Genomic DNA, 12,924 nt, shown 5'->3' with positions numbered 1-12,924 from the left:
GGTTCACTACTTAAAGCTAATACATCCAAATACTAAAAACCAACAGAACTTTCTGCTGGGACTCTTTAGGTACCATTCTGAGTAGGAAGCATCCATAAGACAGGTAAACACAGAAACAAACAGAACCTTTATCAACTGTTAAGCACTGAAGCAATGACACTTCTTTTCTACTTTACCTTTGCACCCCTCCCCCCCACAAAAAAAACCTTTAATTAAAAATAAAAGCAACATTCACCTGTATAAGATGTGATTTTACCATGGTGACTATTTTTTTCTTTGCAAAACATCAAGTTTTTTTTTCTGGTGCTGGGGACCGAACTTCAGGGCCTTGCACTTGCCAGGCAAGCACTCTTCCACTGAGCTAAATCCCTAACCCTCAAGTTCTTTCAAAAATCTCTTTTCTTATTTTTTGATGCCCCCAACTTCCTGGTACATTAGGTATATTCCTACTGAAAATTCAGCCAAGGAATGATGAATGTTGGAGTAGGAGGACATGTGGAATGCTGGGCAAGACCCGTACCATGCCTCAGATTCAGTTTCCCCATTTACAAAATGGAAGATTAGAATAATGATTTTTTAGGATCTGTTCCAATCTTTTTTTTCTCAAATCATCGATCATTTCTAGAAATGATTCGGATAGGTCTGAAACCTAACTGGTCAGAAATGACTCCAGGAAGACATAAATGAGTTGTCACACCAGACTATTGGTTTAGTATGATCAGAGCCCATACAAGCTGAACTCAAATATATTCACCACGCACAAAAACAATGAAGAGAACAGTCAATTTTCTCTACTCCCCAAAGTCAGCATTTCCTGAACAATGTGATTTCAGTAACTCTGTGAAGTGCTAATAGGTATACATACCATAGGTGTGAAGTACCAGAGGTTAAAAGATTAAAATGGGTTTCTTAATGTAGGGTTTCTCACAGTTATTAATAATAGATTTGCTAGCTCCTACTCGGTCCTCACCATAGGCATTTCATTTAATACTCACTTTATAAGATGAGGAAATTGAGGTGCAGAAGAATCAAGATATTTACACAAAGTCACCAGAACCATAAGAGATGGCATTGGTCTTTGACATAAGCAAGGTGCCAAAGTCTTATGGTCTTTGGCACCTACGTCAAAGTCTATCACCAAAGTAAATTCTCTCACTTTATCACATGGCATTGGCTTCCATCGGCCTCAAATATGCTAACAGATACTGCCAGTCTCCAAGAGGGGTCCATGACATGTAATGAATCACAAAATTATTTGTCCATGGACCTCTTTGTTATTTCTTTGGAGGTAAGCCCTGGAAGTTAAATTTCTCTAGGTACCTTTATTTCTACTAGTCAACAGAAGGCCATTTAATGCCTAAATCCCTCTGAGGTTGACCAGGCTCATGTAACTGCAGAATTTCAACTGACTATAAAGTTGAATGTAAAACAATAGGATAGAAAGAGATCTGAGAGATTTTCTCATCCAAGCCTCACATTTTCTAGAAAAGTATGTTAAATTCTGAAAGAAGTAGTTCATGACTCAGTAAGGAAGGTAATCAAAACCTAGATCTTTTTAGGTTTTGACATATAATCCTTTCTCATTTGTCAACTGCCTTTAAAACATTTGCCTGTATGAAATATTCTCTCTATATAAATAAAACCCTGCTAATAACTGATGCAGTTATTCCTAAAAGCAAGATATTGAATAGTACATTGAAATATTTAATCTTGTCTTTACTACTGAACTGCAGTAGAATTTCAAAGGCAAAGCCTAACGCCCAAGGAAACATTACCTGAGAATATCATAACTGGCAAAGTCCCACTGGTAGAGACCAAGTGCTGAACTACAGACAATGTATTTGCCATCAAAATGAAGTCTTGGCTGCAGGCAAATACTTCTGTCCTCAGAGACAGACAATGTCTTTAAGCACTTGCAGTTGATTTCTCTCCCAATTGGCCAAATCTACAAGAAAAAGAAAATCAGGAAAGAGATCACAAAAAAGTTTGTCCTTAATGAGTTTTGCTATAATAGTAATGGTGGTAATAATAATAATAATAATAAGGCTTGTATTTGCTGAAGTCAGATACAAAGTGAAATATGCTACGAAGACCCAAGTTTTACAGTCAAGAGCCATGACTTTAAGTCCTGATTCTCCTGTACACTCTTAGGGAAAATATTTACCTCTGTGAATCTCTCTTTCTGCAATGAAGATAATGCTTATCACACAGATGGTTTAAAAGATGAAGTAAGAATATGTGAGAATACCTCTTCCCCCACCCACACACTCCTTCCCCCTCTCCTTTTAGTGCCACCTTTACCAATTCCCCAAAATCTAAAACTGGCCTAATAACCATTACCCACCCCCAACTCCTACTGTTTATAGATATTATCATCAAGGGGTTTTATATATAATATGTAAACAACTGGTCTGGTGTTGAACCGTGAATTTGTTACTGCTAAATTACACTTCCAGGACAGGGACAGAAAGAGCACATCAACCTAGCTAACAACCAAGTCAGCTACAACACAAAAATTAAATCATGGGAAAGAAAAATAGACAATTAAACCACCAACTAGCCTATCATGAACATAGTTGCACAGCACCAAGGGAAGCGATAGGAAGAAAAAGAAGGGATGGAAACCACTCTCCTCAAAAAAATAATTCAATACAGGATTCGCAGGAAATGAAGAAAACGGATACCTAGTTCCTGACCTCAGCAAAACAACAATGAATGTCACTAAGGAACCCAGTGATGCCCACAAAAACACCCTCAATGAATTTCATGGAGAAGATACTAGACATGGTTAGCCAGAATGTACAAGATGCACTCAAGAAATTTCAAGACACCAAAAATAAAGACCATGAGAAGACACAGAAACAAATAAATGAACTCAGAGAGGACTTCAACAAACACGAAAGTGAAACAAAGGACACTATAAAAAGAGAGATATATGAATTAAAAATGATAAAACAAAATATAAAAGAGAGTTGAACAAAGATATGGAAAACCTCAGAAAAAAGAATCAAACAGAAATCCTGGAAAGAAAAAGTCCCTTTTGTCAAACAAAAAACACAGTGGAAGGCCACCCCACCAGATTAGAATAAGTGAAAAACAGAATCTCAGAGCTTAGAGATAAAATAGAAATTAAAGAAAAAAAACAGAAGAAATCCTAGTCAAACAACTCAAGAGCAGTGAAAGGAACATGCAAGAACTCAGCGACTCCATCAAAAGAACAAACCTGAGAATCACGGGTACTGAAGAAGGAAAAGAGGTGCAAGCCAAAGGAATACGTGATATATTCAATAAAACAATAACAGAAAATTTCCCCAATCTTGAGAAAGTATTGTCCATTCAGGTACAGGAAGCCTCCAGGACACCAAACAGACTTGACCAAAACAGACCCTCCCCATAGTATATTATCATTAAAACACAGAGAAAGGATATTGAAGGCTACAAAAGAGAAAAAAACAAATAATGTATAAAGGTAAACCCATCAAAATAACATCAGATTTCTCAATGGAAACCTTACAAGCAAGAAGGGCATGGAGTGAGGTTATTTCAGGCACTGAATGAAAATAACTTTAGCCTTAGGAAACTCTACCCAGCAAAATTATCATTCAAAATTGATGGAGCAATAAAAACCTTCCACGATAAACAGAAACTAAAACAATATATGACCACCAAATCACAACAGAAGATTCTACAAGGAATTCTTCACACAGAAGATGAAAGCAAACAAAATCACAAGAGGATGGTAAGTATCAAACCACAAGAGAAGAAAAGACAAGTAATCAGAGAATAGCATTGACTCGGCTGTACACAATCAAATCCTTCAACAACTAAGTGACAGGAATCACCACATACCTTTCAATATTAACACTGAACGTCAACAGACTCAACTCCCCCATCAAAAGACACTGTTTGGCAAACTAGATTAAAAAGGAAGATCTGACAATATGTTGTTTACAAGAGACCCATCTTATTGACAGAAATAAACACTGGCTTAGGGTGAAAGACTGGAAGATTTACCACTGAAGAAAGAGACTGAGGAAGACTACAAAAGGTGGAAAGATCTCCCAGAGAATCAACATAATAAAAATGGTTGTACTACCAAAAGCAATCTCTATATTCAATGCAATTCCCATCAAAATCCTAATGACATTCAACACAGAGATTGAAAACGTTACCCTAAAATTCATTTGGAAACACTAAGGCCACGAATAGCCAAAGCAACACTAAGCAAAAAGAGCAATGCTGGAGGAATCACAACACCCAACTTCAAACTATACTAAAGAGCCACAGCAATAAAAACAGCATGGTACTGGTACAGAAACAGACATGAAGACCAGTGGAACAGAAATGAGGACCTGGATATCAATCCACACAGCTATGCCCACCTTATTTTTGACAAAGGCACCAAAAACATATGATGGAGAAAAGACAGCCTCTTCAAGTGGTTATATGCCTGCAGAAAACTAAAACTAGATCCCTGCCTGTCACCCTGTACTAGCATCAACTCAAAGTGGATTAAGGACCTTTGTATCAGACCTGAAACCTTGCAGTTAGTAGAGGAAAGAGCAGGGAATACTCTGGAAGCAATAGGTATAGGCAAGGACTTCCTAAGTAGAACTCCAGCAGCTAGCAGGTAAGAGAAAGGATGGACAAATGGGACTACATGAAATTAAAAAGCTTTTGCACAACAAAAATTGAAGATACCACCCAGAGAGTAGGAGAAAATCTTTGCTAGATATGCATCAGACAAAGACAAAGGACTGGTAACCAGAATATACAGGGAGCTCAAAAACTGAACTCCCCAAAAATAATGAATCAATAACGTGGACAACTGAACTAAACAGAACTTTTTCAAAGGAAGAAATCCAAATGGCCAAAAAACACATGAGAAAATGTTCACCATCCCTAGCCATAAAGGAAAAGCAATTCAGAACCACACTGAGATTCCACCTCAGTCCTGTTAGAACAGGAGTGAGAACATCAATAGAACATCAAGAACATCACCAACAACAAATGTTGGCAAGGATGCGGGGACAAATGAACCCTCATGTACTTGCTGCTGGGAATGTAAATTAGTACAACCACTTTGGAAAACAATATGGAGACTTCTTAAAAAACTAAACACAGATCTGCCATATGATCCAGCAATACCACTCCTAGGGATATACCCGAAGGAATGCGATTCAGGTTATTCCAAAGGCACCTGCACATCCATGTTTATTGCAGCACTATTCACAATACCCAAGCTATGGAAACAGCCCAGATGCCCCACTACCAATGAATGGATCAAGAAAATGTGGTATTAACTAATACACGATGGAACTTTACTCAGCCACAAAGAAGAATGAAATTTTGTCATTCGTAAGAAAATGGATGGAACTAGAGAACATCATAAGTAAAATTAGCCAGGCTCAAAAGGCCAAAATCACATGTTCTTCTTCATATGTGGAGGACAGACCTAAAATAAATACAGTAATATTATTGAACATGGGTCACACACTAAGGGGAAAATGTGCACAGGAGGAATAGAGAAAGGGAAGGAAACCTAAAACTTGAATGTGGTTGATTTCACTGCAGAGGAGCAGATATAATAATCTTAAACTGGCAGAGGCCACTATGGAAGGAACCAGAAAGTAGCAAAGAGGTCTGACAGAGATGAGCCAGTGTGGGTTGCAATACACAAGTACATGAAAGTAACGCTAAGAATCTCTCTGTATAGCTACCTTTACCTCAAACTAGCAAAAACACTATGTCTTTCTTATTATCTCTTATGTTTTACAAAATCAGAGAACAAGAGGGCAGAATAGTTTCTGCCTGGAAATGGAGGAGGGGAAGTGGGAGGGGGTGGCCCAAACAATGTATACATATGTAAGTAAATGTAAAAATGATAAAATAAAAGAAAGAAAGAAAAAGAATATACCAGAGTGTCTTAAAAATTCTTTGCAAATTGTTCTAACAAACGAAAGTTTTTTTAGATTAGATCTAAGAATCGAAGAAGGTAGGAGGCATGTGTATTAAGAAAAGAGTAAAGGCACAGTGGGGACACACTGAGAATCCCCTTTGAACATTGAACATCAACTTAAATATTAATAATGAAAGACAGAGCTGTAAAATAGGTACAGTGTTGGGGGTGGCACTAGCGGGGGGCGGGTATGTGAATGAAGATTAAGGTGAGGGTATATGGTTGGTGGACTTCATATACTTGTATGAAAGAGAGCAAAGAAGCCTCTTGCAATTGCTTTAAGTGGGGCAGGGAGGGGGTTGAGGGAGGAGAGACGATGGGAGTGATCTAACCAATGTACAATATAAGCCTATTCAGAATTGTCAATATGAATCCTCCCTGTATAATGAATATATCCTAATTTTAAAAATTTGTTATTAAAACTAAAAGGGCTGAGGGTTTAGCTCAAGTGGTAGATCACTTGCCTAGCAAGTGTGCACCCTGGGTTCAATCCCCGGTAAGGAAAGGGAAGAAGAGGAGGGGAAGAGGGGAGGGAAAGGGGCAATGGTGTATGCTTGTAATTCTAGCACTCAGGAGGCTGAAGCAAGAGGATTATGAATTTGAGGCCAGCCTGGACTACATAGCAAGACCCTGTTTCAAGAAACAAAACAAACACTAAGAATGAATGGAAAATAATTTTTTGTGGATTTCTCTTTCATTTGAAAATTAGGATTAGAAACTGCATAGCATTCAAAGCTAGTGAATCATCCTCCTTCTGATGAGTTTAAGATAACTTTAACTAAGACATTCTTAGCCTACCCCTTGGAATATTCTCCTTTTGTCATCTCTTCAATTTTCTTATATTTGCTAGTTTTTCTTTGATGAGACAAATAAATGGAAGGGAAAAAAAAAAAACTCACCTTGATCTCATATTTATCCGCACTTAAGAGGATATAGTCTCCAGGACTGTGCAAGAGAGACTTGACTTTGCACCTCTGCAAAACCACCTGAAAATTTAAACACCTATGTTATAGAAAGAGCCTTTTAATGCTATTCTTATACTGATTTTATTTCATTTTTAAATTAAAGTATGAAAATGAGCTTGAACTGATAAAGTATGCTAGAATAGCTCAGGTATGACTCTATTACCAGGTTAACCCCTACTAAGATCTTTACACAACTAGATTCTCTGCTACTAGCAGTATATTGTTAGTTGTGGCAGCACATGCCTATAATCCCAGGACTCAAGGCCAGCTTGAGCTACATAGCGAGACCCTGTCTTTAAAAGGAAAAACAAAAAAAGCAGAATTTAAAGGTGTCCAATGTTGACAGCACTTACACTTATCTTTAGACTAGAAGCAGACATGAGGATTAATTTTTAAAATTACAAAATGTGACTTAACAGTAACAGAAAAGAAAGAAGTCCATAAAGAGCAAGAGGTATGGCTCAAGAGGTAGAGCACCTGCCCAAGGCCCTGAGTTCAAACCCCAGTACTTGCCAAAAAAAAAAAAAGCCCATACACAGAAATAGATCAAATGATCTGTTTGTTTTAATATTCATAAGCATGGGTATTATAAAGGAAAAACCACTGGGCATGGAACCAGAATCTGCTATACACTATCTTTGCAACCCTGTGTAAAACCATCCAATCTCATTTATAATTTATACATGCATATATGTGCTGATGTGCTGGGGATGGAACCCAGGGACTCACACATGCTAAGCAAGCACTAAACAAGCTACAACCCCAGCCCTGTTTTGTTTTCCAGTTTCCTCACCTTTTAAATAGCAGGTAAGACACCTATTACCTTATCTCATATAACTGCAGTGAAGATGAAATAAAAACATTCAAGTAATAGTAATAATGGCAATGTAATAGAAGTTAACAGTCCATAGTATTCGGGATAATCTGTTAACACTAGATCCTAGTTTGTTTTTTTTTTTAAACAACGCATAAAGTAGGAGGGAAGGCAAGGTTCACTTGTTCAGAAGGCTGAGTTGCAGATTCAACTGAGACAGCCCTGATGGACCAACTACCTTACTGGGTTCTATCAAAACAACTCATTTAACATTCACAGGAATTTAGAAGATGATAAAACTCAGATTCTGAAGGGAAGAGACATCACAGACAAGTGGTCCCAAGTCTACTGTTTTCTCTATGACACCGAGAAGTCTTATAATATAAGGCTTCCCTATTTAAAAACTTAATGTGCCCAATACATTATTAGTGATTTTCTCACAAACTGCTTTCCCTTTAGCGTTACCTATTTCGAGGAAAAAAAAAGAGCTACTTAGCCACAACATCAAAAATGTACCAATTATATCTGATTCTTTCTTATTTTCCCCAAATGTATCAGCAACCTTAGATGGCTTTACCTTAAAGATATTCATACCTTCACTGCACCCCTCTTTCTTCTTTGCCACCCAAGTCCAAGTTATGAGCATCTTCTGCCTAAGACTAAGCCTGAGTACCCGTAGTCACTTGAGTCTCACTCTAACCCACCCACCATTCCTCATTCAACTTACATTTCTTAAATCATAAATCACATCAGACTCCTGATCAGAACTTCCAATAGCTTTCTAATACGTTTCTGATATTCCACCTTCCTTACTATGGCCTATTAACTCATACACGATGGCCACCTTTTCCCCACCTTCCCCAACTGTAGCACAGCTGCACTGGCCTCCTTCCAGGTCATCAAATGTTCCAAGTTTTTTCCCATTCCTGGTTTCGCCTATGCATATTATACCTTCTGAAACTCCCTGCTACTCTTTCCATACTCTTATTCATCATGCTTTACCCCTTCTCAAAAAGCGACCCCTGAATTAATTAGGTATCTTCCCAGACTTTCTTATACAAAACTGCACTTTCCCTTCACAGAACTTAATATAATTTATAATTGCAAAGCATTCATTTGTGAAGTTACTGCTTGATAACTATTTCTCAAATTAGACTAAAATCCATACAATCTAAAATCCTGGGTCTATTTTTCTCACTCCTATATCCTTAGCTCCTCACAGAATACCATGACAAACTCAAGAAAAGTGCTTCTGCACCATATATTCATTATTAATATTGCATTTGAAATTTGAAATTCATAACAATTTTACTTTGGAAACTAGGAAATACCAAAGTATGTTGTTAAAGATACATTTTTCTTTGTCCCCCTTCTTTGTTGTTGCTATTTTGTTTTTTTCAGTGCTGGGGCTTGAACCCAGGGCCTCATGCATGCTAGACAAGTACTCTCAGCCCCTGCCCTACTTTTGGCAAGCATTATTTTTTCAAAATGAAAATTGCTTTCCTGACTAAAAGAGAAACATGTTCGTCCTAAAGGGAAAAAAGGTACCCACAATTATATCAGAAATAATCATCTTCAAAATTCATTTAGAAACCAGCATCATACTCTACATATTTCTTTGTATTTAACCTCTTTTATTGTGAGCATATTTCCACACTATAAGTCATTAATTTATTAGACTATTTACTGAGTGCCTTCTACATTCTGGTCATTGCTGTACACTATCATGCTTTGTGACTGCCTCTATTCCATCTGTGACTCATCTACCACCCTCCATTCCCCACCAGTGAAAAGCCTAACATCGAGGTGACTTCTTAGTTCTTCTTACCTTGGTGACCCATTCTGTGTGCCCAGTGAGTGTGTTCAGGCATGTCCCAGCAGATAAAGCCCATACTTTCACAGTGAAGTCTGCAGAACCGCTCACCAAGATATCCAGTTCATCATTGTAGTCCACGCTAAACACTAGTACACATAATATACACAAAGTCAAAACAGGACTTGATGTCAATGAATCTTTTATAACTTTTATTCTCCCTAGCTGCCCAATAATATAATCTCCTAACTAGCCCTACTATAAGAACAGTGCTACTATTTTATGATGAAAAAAAATTTTTCAAAATTCTAGTTATGATTATTACAGTTTATTATTCTAAGTTTAGAAAGTCCCGAGAATAATATAACCTCTTACATTTGTGCCAGCTTTAGAGTGAGAGGCAAAACAGGTGATGGACATAATGATACTCCTTCTTAGGACTGCCTACCTGACACTACATAAAACTTTATCCTAGCTTATGAACAAAACCAGAACATAAGTAAGCCTATTCAGACTTGCAATGATAGTAAGACAAAAAAACTACAGAATTACAAGGTGCAAAGCAGTATTCTGACTCAAGAAAAGCAAATGTAAAGAGAAAAAACAATGATCTCAAAGGTCAGACTAACCCATTCACTTATACAGTGTCTAAATTTCTTCACAGCTGTGTATCTAGTATATAAATCAGTGCAGGCAGTATAGCAAGTACATTTAAAAACAAAATGTCTGCAAGCGCTAAAGGACACTGAGAATCCAAAGATGAAGACACCAGTCTTTCCTTTAAGGAATTCTAAGTGGGGGTAGAGGAGGAAGTCCAGAAAAAATAAAAAATAAAAAGTTTACCTCTTGCTAGGGAAACACCAAGGAGAATGACTAACTCTGCCCAGGGCTATCAGGGAGGACTTCAGGGAAGAGGCGATATTGGAGATGGGCCCTGAAGGATGAGTAGAGTTTATCAAGAAAAGAAAAAGAATACTGCAGGCAAAGAGAACAGCAGAAGACTGGAGTTAAGAAAAGCTACAGCAATGTCCAGGAAAAAGCAAGTAGAATGTTATTTAGAGCAGGGCTCTCAAAGTTGATCAGGAATAAAATCACCTGGAAGTTACAATAATCTTGACATTGTGTAATATTACACTCAGCTTAATATATAAATTCCATTCTAAATCATACAGTGCCAAATAATTTGTAAAACAGGCAAGTGGTAGCACATAGCAAAGAGATGAAAAACAGGTACGATCATAAACAAAATGGGGGGACAAACCATACCTGTTTTTAGCACCAAAATAACTAGGATTACTTAAACAATTACTGAGCATCAGATATAGTGTAAGAAACTTAGGATGCAAGGGTGAACAAGAAAGGTAAGATCCCTGTCCTATGGAGCTTATGAGCTGGTAAGGCTAACATGCTTACATGTATGATGAGAGTGTTTTGACAGCCATGTAGGTATGGGGAACCTACAGCAGACAAGCCCAAGCTGTTTAGAGAGTCCCAGAGGATACTCATAAATATGATGTTCAAGAGCATAAACTGTGACTCCCAAGGACTAAACCAATGCATAAACGGAGGAAAGGAAGAGGGGAGCTGCTGCACAAGAGGCTAGGAAGTAGCTCCATATGATTTCTACACAGAGCTCCAAAATAACATGCAACAGAAGGACAAGCTCCAGTCTCAAAGCTACATTCAAAAGACCAGTTTTCTGCACAATAAAGCTTCTGTACATTTATTAGTCAGGTATCTGTTTCTTTCATTTACATCTATGTGGTTGTTTTAATCACTTGTGAACCAAGCTCTAAATAGATGTAATCTGAAAAGACTAAACAATCTGTGAACCACCTTCACTTCAAAGGCTTTTCAGCCCTAAAGCTATAAAGTGGTCTGAATTTATAAGGATAGGACTTACTCAATTTGGAGGTACAGAATTCAACAAAAGCAAATGTGACTGATGGTTCAGCAGATTACAAATGAATTAGGAGAGCAGGCAAACTACCCCTACCAGTTTAAGGGTACACAGAATAATTTTTCAAACGGCCACGGAAAGGCAAAACTGTGGAAAACAAATAAGGGGAAATAACTTCAGTGGGTGAGAAAGAGTGGGGGGAATTGGCAGCTTAAATTTAAAAAAAAAAAGGAAAGCAAGAAAAGAAAAAGAAACAGGTTTCACATACTTGGCTCCTACTTTTAAAGGACAAGGCTATAGTAATCATAAAAAATCTTGAAAAATGATGACCCACCCGCCCCCGTGTGCCCTCGGAAGTGCTGGGTCCTGGCTCCGGAGCTCCATTCCCAGCAGGCCACAGTGTTGTCAAAGGAACCTGTCACAAGCTTCTGCTCATCAAACTTCACTGTTGCGCAAGTGTGGGTCTGGATGCCGTAAACACACTGCCCTGTGTTCACATCCCACAGCTTCGCAGACAAGTCATCTGACCCTTTGGGAGAAAAGCAGGGAGGTGAATATGAAAGACACTCTGGAGATGGAAAATCAATTATGGTGTTCTCAAAAGAAACCCTCATGTCTACTTTCTCTAGCATTTCCACTATAAGGATGAGAAAACCAAAGCACAGAGAAGGTAGTATGATTTGCTCAGTCACCAAAATGTGTCAAACACACTGGGATAGAATCTAAGCTTTTTGCTTTAGTCCTTTTCCTTTAACTTTCAGGTTACAAAAAGGTATTAAGACTAAAGGATCCCTTGGTGCTTCCACTAGAAGAATCTCCTAAGTCTTTGGTTAATATGAGTCTTTGATATGAGCTTGAAATGTGTGGGTATTACCTATGACTGCATGTTTACACTTGCATGCTTGTCCACTAACACAACAGTCATGAATAATAAATAAGAACCAGTGTGTTGACTAGTAAACCTATTTGCTGGAACATAGTCCACTCTAAGGTAAATCAAAAGTATGCCTCAGATCCCTAGCTAACTTCTGGAAAACAAATCTATACAAACTGGTAATTTCTTGAGTCATCTTGAAATATGTGAAGGAACCTCAAAGAAAATCAAAGTTGAATTACCCCAGATATTCACATCAACTCACAAAGAACTGGAAGGCTCCTTAAAATTCTGGAAAAAGTAGTCTTTATTTCTGCCTCTGATGAAAATGTTATACTAATTATGGTGATAATTCAGGACTTTTCTTTAATTAAATTTAAAATCACAATTTATATTTAAAGACTCAACAAAAAGACATTTTAAGACATTAACTATAGTCACCATGATCAGGACATAGTGTTCTACGAAATCACCAAATCACCAGTTTCAAACGGCCAAAATGACTAAATAAAGCCAGTCACAGTTCCACCTTTAGTCAAGAACCAGTTTTTGACAATGTAAAAATAGCCATCATTTATAAAAGAGTGAGAGCATGACTA

The 12,924-nt window shown here is 37.7% G+C and overlaps 1 protein-coding gene across 1 annotated transcript in view; it reads right to left on the bottom strand.

The window, feature by feature from the left end:
- Positions 1-12,924, bottom strand: part of Fbxw2 (F-box and WD repeat domain containing 2) — a 36,862-nt gene that overhangs the window by 10,379 nt on the left and 13,559 nt on the right. The window contains exons 4-7 of the mRNA XM_020172619.2: positions 11,786-11,980; positions 9,567-9,700; positions 6,859-6,945; positions 1,776-1,945 (exon numbers count right to left, since the gene is read on the bottom strand). Of these exons, the coding sequence (XP_020028208.1) occupies positions 1,776-1,945; positions 6,859-6,945; positions 9,567-9,700; positions 11,786-11,980 (586 nt within the window). The remainder of the gene's footprint in view (positions 1-1,775; positions 1,946-6,858; positions 6,946-9,566; positions 9,701-11,785; positions 11,981-12,924) is intronic.

Source organism: Castor canadensis, chromosome 13, assembly GCF_047511655.1.
Source record: "Castor canadensis chromosome 13, mCasCan1.hap1v2, whole genome shotgun sequence".
Taxonomy (NCBI): domain Eukaryota; kingdom Metazoa; phylum Chordata; class Mammalia; order Rodentia; family Castoridae; genus Castor; species Castor canadensis.
The sequence above is the reverse complement of the archived record's forward strand: the minus strand, read 5'-3'. Positions and strand labels throughout refer to the sequence as shown.